At 35.3% G+C, this 18,416-nt stretch overlaps 1 protein-coding gene across 6 annotated transcripts in view; it reads right to left on the bottom strand.

The window, feature by feature from the left end:
- CUL2 (cullin 2) overlaps nt 1-18,416 on the bottom strand; it is a 98,911-nt gene that overhangs the window by 38,449 nt on the left and 42,046 nt on the right. For all 6 annotated transcript variants that reach the window (XM_045786388.2, XM_087857878.1, XM_087857877.1 and 3 more), the window contains one exon: nt 13,997-14,079. In XM_045786388.2, coding sequence (XP_045642344.1) covers nt 13,997-14,079 — 83 coding nt within the window. The remainder of the gene's footprint in view (nt 1-13,996; nt 14,080-18,416) is intronic.

Here is an 18,416-nt window from a genome sequence, read left to right as displayed (position 1 = left end):
AACGAATACCACAGATTACAGTAAAAAGATACTTTGGATAAAGATTTTGAACTCTCCCCCTCACCAAAGATTCTATGTCCACTTCAGCTAATCTAAAAACATTCTTGTCGCCCAGAAGAAGGAAAGAAAAGAAAAAGAAGAATGGAATAATAAAAGAGAAAGAAAGATACAATAAGGAAGATCAATAAGACACAACTGATTCTCTGAAAAAAATTGCAACAAAATATAAAAACCTCTCACAAAAGTCATCAAGAAAAGATGCACATAAGCAACAGTATGAAAAAAAATATTCCACATGGGGATTAAAAAGAAAATAATACATTAACCATGTGATCAAAGTTTATCACAAGTAAAAAAAAGTACTGTTGAAATTCTTTACTCTTTGATATTATATGGTGAGAAGGGTGTCAATATCACCATGTGCAATTCCTCCCCCAAACTCATAATCTCAGTCTAATCATGACAAAATACCAAAGAAATCAAAGTTGACAGAAATACTACAAAATACCTGATCACTAATTTTTTTTTAAAAAGTGTCAACTCGTGAGAGACAATGAAAGACTAAAAAATTCTCCACCAAAAGAGACAAGGGAGCTAAATGCAATACTGTGGTTTAGACTGGATCTTGGGACAGTATGAACACATCAGTGAAAAAACTGGGGAAATGCAAATACAATCTGTAGTTTAGTTAACAGTTTTGTACTAATGTTCATAAATACACCATGGGTTGTGAGATGATAATATAAGGAAAACAGGAGTATACAGGAACTTTCTGCACTAGCTTTGCAACTCTTCCGTAAATTTAAAGTTCTTTCAAATAAAAAGTTTTTTAAACAAAATACTGTCAACAGCTACTTCCAATAATTCTGAAAAAATAATTCACAACTGATGTAGAAGAAATAAATATCATACTGAAAAAACTAACTATAGGCAGTGTAAAAATCTTATTTCAAAAAGTCCGAGACAACTGCTTTGGAATACAGCACTCTAAGATTCGGCAAAACGCTAGAGACTGGAAAGATGGCAGAGCAGCAGCGTCATGAGCTCACCTCGTCCCATGGAGAGACACACCAAGGCAACAACTACATCTACACAGCTAACTCTGAAAATAATCTGAACACTGGCAGAGCAAATCTTCCACAGCTAGTTGTAGGAAGCCACATCAAAAAGGGTGGGAGGGGCGGAGATGCAATCTGGAACCAAACCCAAGCAACTAACTACAACGTGGGAGGGACATGGCAAGTGAGGAGGAGTGAGGGGATCAGACCCTCCCTACAGAGGGCACTCCCAGCCCCGGGGATCCACCCTAATGAGTCCCCATAATGTATGGCTTCAAAAATTATCCAGCTTAACTTCAGGAGCATTAAAAATCGGCAGAGCTCTTAACCCCTGGAGAGCTGGAGGGCAACAGGAAACTGAGTCCCTGCCTTTAAAGAACCAGCACACTAAATAACTTGGCAGAGACATAGCAGAGAAGCAGGAGTTTGAAAAGTGCTTTGGGTGTATGTGAAGATTTACTGACTGATCTTAGAACGTGTGCTGGAGCGGCAGGGCTCTGCAGAAGATTTCTCAAGGAACTACGCTGATGGTGGGCACCATTTCTCTTCTACTCCCTGGTCTAGATAACCGCACACAATTCTAACATTCTCCCATCTACACTGCTACCACAGTAGGTCCTCCCCGCCCCAGTGTTCCCCTATAGACCTGCTCCACCCAATAAATGCACCTCAGCAGACATCCCTCCAGAGTGGCTCTTGCCCTGCCATACCAATCAGGCTGCCCCTGCCAAGACCGGTGCCACTCCAAAGTGACTCCTGCCCTGACAAGCTGGGGAGACACCCACCATAACCAGCCCACCCACGGTTCCTACAGCCAGGCCTCTTAGCTGGCTGTACATGGAGTAAGCCCTTGCCCTTCAGTACACTTGCAGTGGTGGCAGAGACTAACTGTAGACAACTAGGCTGAGTGCTAGCCCCAACCACCACTTGCAGCTGCGCCTCTCACCAGTGTGGGGAGCAAATTCTGCCCACTGTCCCAACAGCAGGCAAAGTGGGTTATTGCAGCCAGTTGGGCTGAAGGCCAGCTTCACCCACCAGCATGCCCATAGCAACTGTGGCTCAGCCACAATAGGAAGGCACATGCAGCTCACACAGGGAACACCAACAGAGCACCAAGACTGGGGGTGGGGACTGTGCTACAGGGCAACACAGGACTTCTTCTACACAAGGCTACTACTTTCAAGACCACAACACAGCTAACCTAATACACAGAAACAAACAGAGAGAGTTAAACAAAATGAGAAGGAAGAGGAATACATCCCAAATGAAAGAACAAGATAAAGTAACAGAAAAAGAGCCAAGTAAAAATGGAGATCAACAATATTTCTCATAAAGAGCTCAAAGTAATGGTCATAAAGATACTCACCTGACTTGAGAGAAGAGTGGATGAACTCAGTGAAAACTTCAACAAAGAGATACAAAATATTAAAAAAAGAGTTGAAGAACACAGTAACTGAAATGAAAAATATACTAGAGGGAATCAACAGCAGATTAGAAAATGGGAGAAAAATGGATCAGTGATCTGGAAGACAGGGTAATGGAAAGCAACCAAGCTGAAAAGCAACAACAACAACAAAAGAACAAAAAGAATAATAAAAAATAATAGGTTAAGAGAACTCTGCAACAGCATCAATAGTAATAACATTCATATGCTAGGGAGCCCTGAAAAAGGAGAGAAGGGGCTGGAAAATTTATTTGAAGAAACAATTGGAAAACAGCTGAAAAAAGGTATCTGAGAAAGCAAGCAGACATCCAGGTCCAAGAAGCATAGACAACCCTTAACAAGACGAACCTAAGGAGGCCCACACCGAGACACATAATTAAAATGGCAAAAGTAATAATAAAGAGAGAATTTTAAAAGCAGCAAGAGTAAGGGCACCTGGGTGGCTCAGTCGGTTAAGTGTTCAACTCTTGGTTTCGGCTCAGGTCATGATCTCATCAGTCATGAGATCAAGTCCTGGGTTAGGCTCTGCACTCAGCGGAGAGTCTGCTTAAATATTCTCTCCCTCTGCCCCTCCCCTCAACTCGCATGCTCTCTAATAAAAAAAATCTTAAAAAATAAATAAATAAGCGGTAAGAGAAAATACTTACGTACAAGGGAAATACTTTAAGACTATCAGCTGATTTTTCAGCAGAAACTTTGCAAGCCAGAAGAAAGTGACATGATATGTTTGAAGTACTGACAGGAAAAAACTACAACCAAGAATACCCTACCTGACAAGGTTATCATTCAGAATTGAAAGAGAGATAAAGAGACTCCTAGACAAACAAAAGTTAAAGGAGTTTATCACCACTAATCCAGCCTTATAAGAAACGTTAAAGGGAATTCATTAAGTGGAAAGAAAGGGCATAACTAGAAGAAAATAATAAAACGTATTTAATTAGACAAATTAAAACAAACATATAGTAAATATAGATTAATTACTTATAAAACCACTATGGAGGTTAAAACACAAAAGTAATAAAATCAATTACATCTACCAAAATCAGTCAAGAGATAAACAAATTAAAAAGACGTAACATATGACATCATATACATAAAACATGGAGGGAGGGAGTAGAAATTTAATGCTTTCAGAACGTATTCGAATTTGAGCAACCATTGACTTAACATACCCTGCTATACATACCGGAACCTATATAAGAACCCAATGGTAACCACAAATCAAACACCTATACCAGATACACAAAATATAGAGAAAAGAATCTAAGCATAACACACTAAAGAAAGCCATCAAACCACAAGGGAAGAGAGCAAAGAAGAAAAGAACAGAACTACAAAACAACCAGAAAACAATGAACAAAATAATAAGCAGTAAGTACGTACTTATCAGTAATTACTTTAAATATTCAAGGATTAGATGCTCCAATCAAAAGAGAGAGGGTGATGTGGATAAAAAACAACAAGACCCATCTATATGTTGCTTACAAGAGACTCATTTCAGACCTAAAGACAGACACAAACTAGAAGTGAAGGGATGGAAAAAAATATTCCATGCAAATGGGAGTGAAAATAAAAGATGGAGTAGAAACACATACATCAGACAAAATAGACCAAGAGACAAAAATCATCACATAAAGGGATCAATCCAAAAGGAGAATAGAACAATTTTAAGTATCTATGTACCCAACACAGGAGCACCTAAATATACAAAGCAAAAAATAATAGACATAAAGGGAGATATTGACAGTAATACATTAGTAGTAAGGAATTTTAACACCCCACTTGTATTAGTGGATAGACAGATCATCCAAAGGAAACAACAGCTTTGAAAAACATATTAGACCAGATGACTTTAACAGATATATCAGAACATTCCATCCACAAATAGCAGAACACATTCTTTTCACGTGCACATGGAACATTTTCTCAAACAAATCACATGTTAGGCTGCAAAACAAGTCTCAATAAATTTAAGAAGATTGAAGTCATATCAAGCATCTTTTCTAATCTCAATAGTAAGAAACCAGAACAGAAAAAAAAATAGAAAAAAACACAAACACATGGAGGCTAAAAAACATGCTACTAAACAACCAATGCGTGAACAAAGAAATCAAAGAGGAACTCAAAAAATAAATGGAGACAAATGAAAATGAAAATATAATAGTTCAAAATCTTTAGGACACAGAAAAGCAGTTCGAAGAGAGAAGTATACATTGATACAGACCATCTCAAAAAACAAGAAAAATCGCAAATAATCAAACCCTACACTGAAAGGAACTACAAAATTATGAAGCCTAGTATTAGCAGAAGGAAGAAAACATAAAGATTACAGCAGAAACAAATGAATTAGAGACTAAAATTTTTTAAAAAGGAAGAAAACACCAATGAAACCAAGAGCTGGTTCTTTGTAAGATAAAATTGATAAACATTTAGACAGACTCATCCAAAACAAAAAAAGAGACTCAAATAAATAAAATCAGAAATGAAGAAAAAAAAAAAAAAAAAAGAAATGAAGGAGGAGAAGTAACAAACCACATCACAGAAACACAAAGAATAAGAAACTACTAATAATTACATGCCAACAAATTGGACAACCTAGAAGAAATGGATAATTTCCAGAAACATATATTCTTCTAAAATTGAATCAGGAAGAAATAGAAAATTTGCACAGATCAATTACTAGTAATGAAAATGAACTCGTAATCAAAAAACTCCCAATAAAAAAAAGTCCAGGACCGGATGGCTTCCCAGGTGAATTCTATCAAACATTTAAAGACTTAATACTGACCCTTCTCTCTTTTTTTTTTTTAATTTTTTTTTAAGATTTTATTTATTTATTTAACAGAGAGAGAGACAGCCAGAGAGAGAGAGGGAACACAGGCAGGGGGAGTGGGAGAGGAAGAAGCAGGCTCCCAGTGGAGGAGCCTGATGTCGGGCTCGATCCCAGGACCCCGGGATCACGCCCTGAGCCAAAGGCAGACGTTGCTTAATGACTGAGCCACCCAGACGCCCCTATACTGACCTTTCTCAAACTATTCCAAGAAACTCAGAAGAGGAGGGAAAACTTCCACATTCATTCTACAAAGCCAGCATTACTCTGATATCAAACCAAGACAAAGACACACACACACAAAAGAAAAAACAAACAAAACTACAGGCCAATATCCCTGATGAACACAGATGCAAATTTCCTCAACAAAAATATTAGCAAGCCACATTCAACAATGCATTAAAAGGATCGTTCACCATGATCACCATAATCACCACAATCAAGTGGGATTTACTCCAGGGATGCAAGAGCAGTTCAATATTCACATACCAATGTAATACCTTGCATTAACAACAGAAAGGACAAGGATCATCTCAATAGATGCAGAAAAAGCATCTGACAAAATACAACTATTCTTGATAAAAATTCCCAACAAACTGGATTTAGAGAAACATACCTCAGTATAATAAAAGCCATATATGAAAACCCAACAGCTAACATCATATTCAGGGATGAAAAACTGAAAGCTTTTCCTCTAAGATCAGGAACAAGACAAAAATGTCCACTCTCACAGCTTTCATTCAACATAGTACTAGAAGTCCTAGCTGCAGCAATCAAATACAAAAAAGAAAGAAAAGGCATGCAAATTGGTAAGAAAGAAGTAAAACTATCACTATTTGCAGATGACATGATACTATATATAGAAAACCCTAAAGATTCCACCAAAAAACTATTAGAATATATGAATTCAGTAAGCTTTCTGGATACAAAATTAATATACAGAAATGTTGTGTTTCTATACAGTAATCATAAAGGAGCAGAAAGAGAAATTTTTAAAAATCGCACTTACAACTGCACCAAAAATAATAAAATGCCTAGGAATAAATTAACCAAGGAGGTGAAAGATCTACACTCTGAAAGCTATAAAATATTGATGAAAGGAACTGCAAATGACACAAACAATGCTTGTGGATTGGAAAAAGCACTACCGTTAAAATGCCCACACTACCCATAGGAATCTACCACTTCAATGCAATCACTACCAAAATACCAATAGCATTTTTGTCACAAAACTAGAACAACAACTAACAATCCTAAAATTTGTATGGAACCACAAAGACCTTGAACAGCCAAAGCAATTGTGAGAAAGAACAAAACTGAAGGTATCACAATCCCAGATTTCAAGATATACTACAAAGCTGTAGTAATCAGGGTGCCTGGGAGGCTCCGTCAGTTAAGCATCCAACTCTTCATTTCAGCTCAGGTCATGATCTCAGGGTCCTGGGATTGAGACCCACATCAGGCTCCCCACTCAGCAGGGAGTCTGCTTATCTCCCTTTCCCTCTACCCTTTCCCCACTTGTGCTCTCTCTCTAAAATAAATAAATAAATCTTAAAAAAAAAAAAGGCAGCAGAAATCAAAACAGTATGGTACTGGCACAAAAACAGACACATAGATCTACAGAACACAATAGAGAGCCCACACTGCTATGGTCAATTAATCTATGTCAAAGGAAGTTACAATATACAATGGGGAAAAGACAGCGTTGGGAAAACTTGACAGCTCTATGCACATTAATGAAACTGGGCCAATTTCTTACACCATACACACAAATAAACTCAGAATGGATTAAAGATCTAAATGTGAGACCTGAAACCATAAAATGCCTAAAGGAAAACATAATAGTATCAGCCTTAGCAACAGATTTATGGATATGTCCTCAGGTAAGGGAAACAAAAGCAATAATAAACTATTGGGACTACACTAAAATAAAAAGCTTTTGCACAGCAAAGGAGACCATTAATAAAACAAAAAGGCAACCCAGTGAATGAAAGAAGTATTGCAAAAGATATATCCAATAAGGGGTTAATGCCCAGAATACATAAAAAACTTACACAATCAACATCATAAAAACCAAACAATTCAATTAAGAAATCAGCCAAGGACCTGAACAGACATTTTTCCAAAGAGATACAAATGGCCAAAGGACACATGAAGAGATGCTCAAATCATTAATCATCAGGGAAATGCAAATCAAAACCACGATGAGATATCACCTCACATTAGTCAGAATGGCTAGTATCAAAAAGACAAGAAATAGCAAGTGTTGGTGAGGATGTGGAAGGAAACCACCATGCGCTGTTGGTGGGAATGTACATTGATGGAGCCACCACGGAAAACAGAACAGATGTTCCTCAAAAAATGAAAAATAGAAATATCCTCTAATTCAGTAATTCCGCTACTGGGTACTTTTCCAGAGAAAATGAAAACACGAATTCACAAAGATACATGCACCCCTGCATTTATGGTAGCATTATTTACTACAGCCAAAAGAGGGAAGCAACCAAAGTATCTACTGATAAAATGAATCGATAAAGACGCAGTACACATATACAATGGACTATTACTCAGACATAAGAAATGAGATCTTGCCATCTGCAACGACATGGATGGACCTAGAGGGTATTATGCTAAGTGAAATAAGTCAGACAGAAAAAGACAAACACCACATGACTTCACTTACATGTACAATCTATAAAACAAAGCAAATAACAACAACAAAAAACCAGACTCTTAAATACAGAACAGACTGGTGGCTGCTGGAGGGGATGTGGGCAGGGGGGATAGGCAAAATAGGTGAAGGGGATTAAGAGGTATAAACTTCCAGTTGTAAAGTAAGTCAGTCATAGAGATGAAAAGTACAGCAGGGGAAATATAGTCAATAATATTAATAATCTATGGTTACAGATGGTGACTACACTTAATTGTGGTGAGCACTGAGCAATGTATAAAATTGTCAAATCACTATGTTGTATACCAGAAACTAATATAACACAGTATGTCAGCTATACTTCAATAATAGAAAATAAAGGCAAAGGTTAATTTGTAAATGTGAAAAAAAAATTCTTCTTACAAAGAAACCCTACACCCAGATGGTTCTGCAGGGAGTTTTACTAAACACTCCAAAAAATGATCACCCCATGGACATTAAAGAGGGCACATGACGTAATGAGCACTGGGTGTTATATGAGACTGATGAATCCCTGAACTCTACCTCTGAAACTGATAATACACTATAGGTTAATTAACTGAGTTTACATAAATTAAAAAAAAAATGATCATCCCAGGTTTATACACTCTTTTACTCAAAAGAAAAAGAGGGAATAGCCTCTAATCCATCCTACAAGAATGAGTCTGATACCAAACCCAAGACATTATGAGAAAAAATAATTATAGGCCCATTCCATTCATGGATATAGATTCAAAATTCTAAATAAAATATTATGTAGCAAATCAAATGCAAAAATGTTATAGAAATTATTATAAACAACCAACCTGGGTTTTTTTCTAGTTATACAAGGATAGTTTAATATTAAAAAATCTATAAATGTAACCTACTACACTAATAGACTAATAGAAAAAAACCATGATCACTCAATCCAAATACAAGTCATTTTATAAAATTCAATACCAAATTCAAATTAATTTCATCATTCCGAGAAAGAGTATCTAATAAAAAAAAAACTGGAGGAAGCATCATTTTAAAAGAAGAAATGTTACATGTGTAACCTTTACAACTAGGAATGAGACCAAGATGCTCACTACCCATCACTCCTCTTCAACACTGCTGTGGAGGTCCTGATCACTGAGGTGTGTGTGGGCACGGCAAGTGTGTGTGCATGCACACACACACAAAGGAAACATAACTATCTTTTACAGATTATGATACCTTACATAGAAAGCACACACACAAGAAGCACAAATTATTAGAAATAACACTTTTTTTCCCTTGGAGAAGCAGCTAGAAATGATGGAATTTAACAAGGTAGCTGAATATAAGATTTACATATTAAGAGTATTGTATTTCAATTCACTAGCAGAAAACAAATAGAATGGATAATTATACAATTTTTTGGTAACAGTATCAGCGAATATGAAGTATCTTTTTTTTTTCCTTTTTAAGATTTTATTTATTTATCTGACAGAGATAGAGACAGCCAGTGAGAGAGGGAACACAAGCAGGGGGAGTGGGAGAGGGAGAAGCAGGCTTCCAGCGGAGGAGCCTGATGTGGGGCTCGATCCCACAATGCCAGGATCACGCCCTGAGCCAAAGGCAGATGCTTAACCACTGTGCCACCCAGGCGCCCCGAATATGAAGTATCTTGAAATAAAACGAATGAAGAACCTTTACAAATAAATTTATAAAAACATATTAGGAGATATTAAAGAAGGCATTAAAAACAGCAGATATGTTTACAGAAGATTTAATGAAGATATAAATTCCCTCCAAACTAACTTATATATTCGACTCAATTTCAATCCCACAGAAAATTTTTTCTATGGAACTTATAATCACCTTTAAAAAAAAGATCATTATGACCTGTATATGAAAGAGTAAAGGGCCAAATAACAGCAAGAACACTTCTGGCTTATGGAAGGCAAATCTGTCTTACCAGATAACAAGACTGATTATGCTATAATAATAAACACAGTGAGGTATGCGCTCCAGGACGGACAAACAAACAGAACAGAAAAGAGCCCTGACAGGGAACCACACTTGTAGGAAATTTTGTTATCTAACAGGGGTATGATGTTACAATAGTGGTGAAAGTAGGAAGAGTTAAAAACAAAAACAAGAACAAAAAACCCAGGAGCTGTTAAGTTAAAATTTTTTTTTCCATTTGTCACTTAATTCTTGCCTTTATGATTACACGACAGAGAGAGGATGCTAAAGTCATGACTGCTTTGCTGCTGAGTTTCGATTTCAGAATAAAAACTTTCCAATTCAACAAATATTAAGTATAGAATCTTTTTTTCAGATTACAATTTGCCAAATGATTCTCTTGGGGATAAAGAAGTCCACCACGTAAATGCTAAGGCAGCAATTCTGATCATAGGAATCCACAAACCTTCTAAAAAGTACGTAAAGTTTTGTGTGCATGTGCATATTGAATATTTTTATGTGGGGAGGCTCCAGAGCTTACAACATCTTCCTAAAGGAATATAAAGATTACACACACACATACACAAATAGAAACCACTGTACTTAAGTAAACAATTATTTAAGTACAACCAACTATCCGTAGTAGTTAGTTGGGAAGAGAAGAAAGGTGCAGCTAAAAGGAAGAAAACAGGGATATTCACATTTTATGTGCCAATTAAACTTAAAAAACATATTTTTAAATTTTGAAATAATTACAGCTTCACTGGAAGTTGCAAACATAATACAGGGTGGTCCTGAGAATGTTCATCTGGTTTTCTCCAGTGGTAACATCTTACATAATTATGATACAACATCAATCACAGGAAATCAACACTGATACAACCTATAGACCTTATTCATATTTTTGACCTTATTCATTTTTTATACACAATCATTTGTGTTTGTATACATGTAATTTTATGCAATTTTATCACATATCTAGATTCATGTTACTGCCACTATATTCAAGTTTTACAACTACTTTATCACCATAAAGCAACTCCCTCATACTACCACTTTATAGTCTCACACCAACCACTAGTCTGTTCTAAGAAAAATGTTAAGTATTAATACTTACGTAAACTCCGTGAGTGCAAGTACATACGTATGTGTGTCTATTATATGTAATATATGTGTGTAGATATATACATACGCACATCCATATAAATGTATGTACACACACATATATGCACGTGTATTCGATCTTAAACGCATAGAGAATTTCTATTAGAAAATACTTTAAATCCTTAATAGTGGTTTGCTTCAAATAACAGAACTGAAGGCATCAGGGGAAAAGTGAAAGTCTTTTAATTTCTCTTTTTAACCTTCTACACATTTTTAATTGTGTACAATCAACATATTTTACTTTTATAATTTTTTTGTAGAAAGATAATGCTTTTAAACACCCTTTGTGTAAGCTTGATTTTCAGAGGTCAGATTTGAGAAACCACAAGTTCACAGTAATGCCCTTCAGACACTTGTAAAGAATATCTAGGAACCTAGGGATGATTACAGGGAAAGGAAATTGTGAATAAGTTGACAGGAAATCAAATTTGTAATATGCTCTGCTAGATCTGAAAAGATTTTATTCCATAAGTTTGGTGGAGCTCTTTCCACAAAAAAGTCGTAGGTACACACGATAAAATACTTCTCTGTTAGCAGCAATGGCAATGAGAAGCAACTTCAGCAAACTACTGCTAAGAATATGTAATACATGGGTAAGACCACAGACACAAGGGCCAGAATGACCTAACTTCCGATTCTCACTAAGCCATATACTAGATACATGACCTGAGTAAGTTAACTATCCTCTCAAGCCTCATTTTCCCCATTTGTAAAATGAGCCTATGATAATATTCACCACACATCCCATTATAAGGCTCAGACAAGTTACCACAGCCACTTGTCCGTGTAATGGAAGTTATGGTATCTGGCCATATTATCTCAAATGACAATGGGTAAATAGATATTAAAACAATGTAGTGGAAATACCCAAACTGGAAGTTTGCAGGCATGAAGTCTCTTTCCTTAGGTATTTCAAATTCGGTAAGTCATTTCTACTAACTGAAGGTCAATTTGCTTACTTATAAATAAAACTTGCCCTGCCTCCTTAAGATCAAATAAAGAATTATGTGTGAAATTACTAGAATACAAAGCATTTTAAACTAAAATGTATATAAAAGCTAAAGCACTAGAACCAGGAATGGAAGAAATAGTCTTTGGATTTAAAAGACAGGCATAATGGATTTAGAGTTAGCAGAAGCCATTTTTGAATCCCTGGAATTAAGAAGATAGGGGCTGGAGTCAAATTAGCCTTGTTAGAGTACTACCACTGACATCTTCATTTGTAAAATGGTAATGGAAGTAGTACCAACATCCCAGGGTTGTGAGGATTAAATGGGATAATGCAGGTAAAGCTTTTAGGACACTTTCTGGCACATAGCTCCCATATTTTGTTGTTGTTGTTGTTGTTATTGTTGTTATACCTTAGTTTCCTTAGCTGTAAAATGTGGGATAACACCTACTTAATGGAGTACACATGAAAAATGAGACATTAGAGCATGTCGAATAATATTTTCATGGAAGCTGATTGTAACAACAAAATTAAGACAAGTTGGCCTAATAATATCTCTAACCAAATAATCTCTGTCTTTTCCAGAATATCCTGTATAATACGTATTATTTTTTAATTTTTATTTTATTATTGTTTTATTACTATTGTATTATTTTTCATATACAGTTAGATTTTCTTTAGTTTTTCATCAATTCATTTTTAACAAGCTAACAATCACACTTAAGAAAATTTACTAGGTTGGGACAAGCCTATTAAAAGAGACGTTTCAAAAAACTACATTTAGAAAATTTTAACAGTATTTTCAATAAACTTAATGTAAATAGCTGAATTCCAAGTCGAGAAACAAGTTAATATTTCATAGCAAAATAAATACATTAGAACCTACAAATATTGTTTGGAGTGTTCTTTTAGTTAATTACGGTTTAGTAAACAAAAGAGAAAGAAAAAAATTGTCCCACCCTACTGCTTCACTATCCTTTTCTCTCCATCTCCCTCATTAAAAGGGTGACAGTTTTTTAAAACCATTACTAATTGCTACCATCTACTTTCTACTATTTAGTATTTACATTAAATTTTAAAATATTCCCTATCCTCTTTGGTGGCTTGTTTTTTGTTTCTGTTTATTTATTTGGTTTTTTTAAAGTCCTATTAGGAGCCCATAGAAAGAACAATGCTTTCCTTTTTTTCCCTCACATAAAAAACCCATATTTGGGTATTCTTAAAGAAAGCATTTTCAGATGGAGTGGCCATTATCACACTGCAATTCACTGGTCTAGATAATTCCTACAACATCAGTTCCAGTAAAATGAAATTTATTATACACACATCTGTATGACTGACTTTTAGTGCTTCTGATTCCCCAAAGCTGAAGTCTAGTAATTTTTTAGGCCAGAGCTGACCCAAGGATGTTCTATTCTGGACTCCACAGGAAAACTTGTAATCTTAAATTCTATTCACACAGCAATTAGGTAAACAGTCCACCACTCCGGGCCATGAGTAGAGTGAGAAGCCATTTTCCCACGAACTAATCTCACACATAGACAAGTTACTAATTTAACACTGGGGCTAAGAGGTAACCAACTACCTAGAAAAATCTGTTTTCTAGAATAGGTAGGTTATCCTTATCAAGATTTAAACTGAGAGAATATGTTCAAACAATTCAGCTATGCCCTGGAAGGTGCAAGGGGTATCAGGCTTGCAACAAAAAAGGGCAGGTCACTTCCTTCAGGGACTTATTTATTTACTAAGCATATTGGGCTAAAGACCAAAGACCTGTCAAAAAAAGATTATAAAACAATTTTAAAATATTGGCATTAGATGGAAAATGAGGCTCGTTTAAGTAAACCAAGGCTTATGTCTAGTTAACAGCCATGCAACTGTACACTATTTGAAACCATTTCAAACAGCAAATTAGAATTGACTCAAGAAGACGAATGTCAGTACTCACTTTTTTATTTCTCGGAGCAACATTCGGATAAGAATGGTCTGAAGTGGTTCAACCATCAATTTCCTCCACATATCCAATGCTAGCTGCCAGGAAAAATAAAAATTATCAAGGATGAATTACCTAGTATTTGTTTTTAACATTTGTTAAAATGTTAAAAATAACTTTTTAAAGTAAAAATACACATCAAGTATTTACAATTAATATTTCAAAAGTCAAACGAAAATTAAATATACATAAAAAATGAATTTCTAATTTAAATTGAAAATGACTATCAGACATGCACAAAGAACAGAATTAAGGTTTGAATTATTTGAAACTGAACTGAATTCAACTGAACTGAAAACTCAAATAATTGATTTGATTTTTATAAACTATAATTTATTGATTGTTAAATGCTTGGTATTATGGAAAGACCTTATAAATGCCAAGACTAAGAGAAACAAAGGAATTATGTTCAAAGTGATTTGGCTGTTGGCTGATTTTTAAAATTATGAAACCTCTCATACAAACATAAAGGGTAAGTCAATTAAAAAGAATAATAAAATAGAACATCCCTGTATTCACCACCCAGTTTAAGAAACACAACTTCCCAATTACTGTTGCTCCAAATGCCCTCCTACTTCCCCCTCAGAGGCTACCACAAACCTGAATTTTGTGTTAAATCATTCCCTTGCCTATAGTTCTACCAAATGTGTACATATTCTCATATTTTTTAAACATATAAGTCCAATATAGTTAACATACAGTGTTATATTAGTTTCAGGTGTATAATATAGTGATTCAACATTTCTCTGTACTACTCATTGCTCATCAAGATAAATGTACTCTTAATCCCCTTCACCTATTTCACTTATCCCCTCACCCACCCCTCCACTGGTAATCATCAGTTCACTCTCTATAGTTAAGTCTGTTTTTTTGTTTTTGTTTTTTCTATGACTGACTTATTTCACTTGGGATTATACTCTCTAGATCCAACCATGTTGTTGCAAATGACAAGATTTCATTCTTTTTTATGGCTGAGTAATATTCCTTTGTACATATAGATCACATCTTTTTTATCCATACATCTATTAATGGACACCTGGGCTACTTCCATAATTTGGCTATTGTAAATAATGGTAAAATATACACAGAGGTGCATATGTCTTTTCAAATTTGTGCTTTCATTTTCTTTGGGTAAAATACCCAGGAGTGGAATTACTGGATTATAGGGTATTTCTATTTTTCATTTTTTGAGGCACATCCATTCTGTTTTCCATGATGGCTCCATCAATATACATTCCCACCAGCAGCGCACGGTGGTTTCCTTCCACATCCTCACCAACACTTGCTATTTCTTGTCTTTTTGATACTAGCCATTCTGACTAATGTGAGGTGATATCTCATTGTGGTTTTGATTTGCATTTCCCTGATGAGTAGTGATTTGAGCATCTCTTCATGTGTCTGTTGGCCACTTGTATCTCTTCTTTGGAAAAATGTCTATTCAGGTCCTTGGCTCATTTCTTAATTAAATTGTTTGGTTTTTTTTTTTTTTTATGTTGATTGTATAAGTTCTTTATGTATTCTGGATATTAACCCCTTATTAGATGCCATTTGCAAATATCTTCTCCCATTCACTGGGTTGCCTTTTTGTTTTGTTGATTGTCTCCTTTGCTATGCAAAAAAACTTTTTTATTCTGGCATAGTCCCAATAGTTTATTACTGCTTTTGTTTCCCTTGCTTGAGGAAACATACCATATGTTTCCTCAAGCAAACATAAATATGTTGCTATGGATGATGTCCAAGAGAATATTACCTATGTTTTCTTTTAGGCATTTTATGGTTGCAGGTCTCACATGTAGATCTTTAAGCCACTTTAAGTTTATTTTCATGTATGGTGTAAGAAAGGCATTGTTCCATTCATTTGCATGTAGCTGTGCAGTTTTCCCAACACCATTTATTGAAGAGACTCTTTGCTCCATTGCATATTCTCTTTGTCATAGATTAACTGACCATAGAAGTGTGGATTTGTTTGCATGGGTCCCTTATCCTGTTCCACTGATCTAGGGTCCATTTCTGTGTTAGTACCATTCTGTTTTGATTACTACAGCTTTGTAAGATAGTTTGAAATCTGGGATTGTGATACCTTCGGTTTTGTTCTTCTTTCTCAAGACTGCTTTGGCTATTTGAGGTCTTTGGTGATTCTACACAAATTTTAGGATTATTTGTTCTAGTTCTGTGAAAAATGCTATTGGTATTTTGATAGGGATTACACCGAATTTGTAGATTGTTTTGGTAAATCCTTGTGGTTTTAACTGGCATCTTCTTGTGTGAGGCTGGGCATCTTTTTATATGTTTATTGTACATCTTAGTTTTTTTTTTTTTTTATGTGAAATACCCATTCATCTCTTTTGCCCACTATTCCATAATATTTATCTTGTTCTTAATAAAAACTAGGAGTTCATTACATATCGTAGAAATTAATCCCTTGACAGATCTATGTATTTCAGTCATAGTTTGTGACTTAGCTTTTGAGTTCCTTTACAGTGTTTTTTTAGTAAAAATACATTATATTTTAATGTCTCAAAGTTATCAATCTTTTCCTTTACTGTTTATATTTTTCTCGTCTTTTAGGAACTTCCTTACCCTAATGTGAGGGATATGTGTGCTCTATATTGCCTTCCAAAAGTTTTCAAGTTTTGCCTTTCATATTTAAACTCCAATATATTTTTCCCATAAAGAGTACAAATTATTCCAGTACCAAAAATTGACTGCTCCTCTGTTGCCAACGTAACTCCATCTATACAGCCATTAGTCTCGTTTTAGCCTCTCTATTCTATTTCCCTGGGGTAACTTTATTCTCTCATCAAGTGGTAATTCCATTTCAAATAAGTAAGAGCATCAGCCTTCCCACAAGGGCCATTCTTCAAGTTTTCCCTTATTTTTTGCTTTTTACATAGCACAAACGGAAAAAAGGTGATACAAAAGAAAATGAGAGGTTATAGCTATCATAGGAGAACAAACTAAGAAGCCTTTTGAAACAAGCTGGAGGGGCTATCAAAATTCAGGGTGTGCTTGGACCCAGAAAATCCACTTTCAGGTACCCACTCTAAGAAAATTTCTGCTCATGTACAAAGAGATATATACGTAAGTGTTAACTCCCTAAGTGTAAAATTTGATTCTACTTCATTCACTACTGTATTCTTAGCATATATAAAAGTGCCTGGCACACAGAGGGGCTAAAAAAAATTTGATAAATGAATAAATGAACAATGATATTCACAGCAGTATTGTTCATAACAACAAAGAACTGAAAACTAAGAATAGTTTAATAAATGATTAATAAATTATTCCGTATTCCTATTACAGAGTACTGAGCTCTCACAAAAATAAACTTATATGCAAAGAACTAGGCACATTAACCAAAAAACAAAACAGGCAAGAAATACAAGTTGCATGATATATGGTATGCTATCATTATGGTACATATGTTATCATTAATGTTTAAAATACAAAATTAAACCATTATGTGCACAGTATATTTATATGCAAATGCACAGGTAAAATTCGGGAAAGACATACTGTTTATGGTGATTTCCTCTGGGAGGAAGAGTGAGCTTGATGGTATTGGTGATAAGGGACAATTATTAAAGTATTCACTTATAATCCTACAAACTAAAGCAACTGTTACTCTACATCCTTTTTCTCCTACAGTTTTATTCCTATTAAACATATAATGTGTCCAAATTTTTTCATGAAAAATTTCCCCCTTTATTAAAGTTTCTATAAACCATTTTCTACTACTAATTTATCTCTTTGCCTTTATAACAAAATCATACTGTACATATTCATCTATGTATGGTGCTTACTGTTGAATATGAGACATTTAGATTGTCTACCCATTTGTCGCCCTTATTAACAATGATTGCAAGGAATACTTTTATTTTATTATTATTTTTTAAAGATTTTATTTATTTGACAGAGAGAGAGAGTGTGTGAGTATAAGCAGGGGGCAGCAGGCGGGGGGGGGGGGGGGAAGCAGGTTCCTTGTTGAGCAAGGATGCAGGGCTCTATCTGAGGACCCTGGGATCATGACCTGAGCCAAAGGCAGACACTTAACCAACTGAACCATCCAGGCGCCCTGCAAAGAATACTTTAAAATATTTAAACTTTTCCCCCATTATTTATTATTTTCACAGTACAGATTACCAGACATGGGATTTTCTGGTTAACAGATATTGCACATTTTAAAGTCTACTGAAAGACAATGACAAATTTCTTTCCAGAAGTATTATTCTAAATAAAATTTCTACTAATGCTGCATCTTGGCTGTTTATTTCTTTCATTAACACTCACCACAATTTCACATTAATTTCTGTACTTATTTGGCACTGCTTCCCCATGAGGACAGAGACCTTCTGTCCACCACTGTATCGCCAGC

Source organism: Ursus americanus, chromosome 31 (assembly GCF_024610735.1).
Source record: "Ursus americanus isolate L20-20 chromosome 31, mUrsAme1.1.p, whole genome shotgun sequence".
Classification (NCBI taxonomy): Eukaryota; Metazoa; Chordata; class Mammalia; order Carnivora; family Ursidae; genus Ursus; species Ursus americanus.
This window is presented reverse-complemented; position numbering and strand designations above follow the sequence as displayed.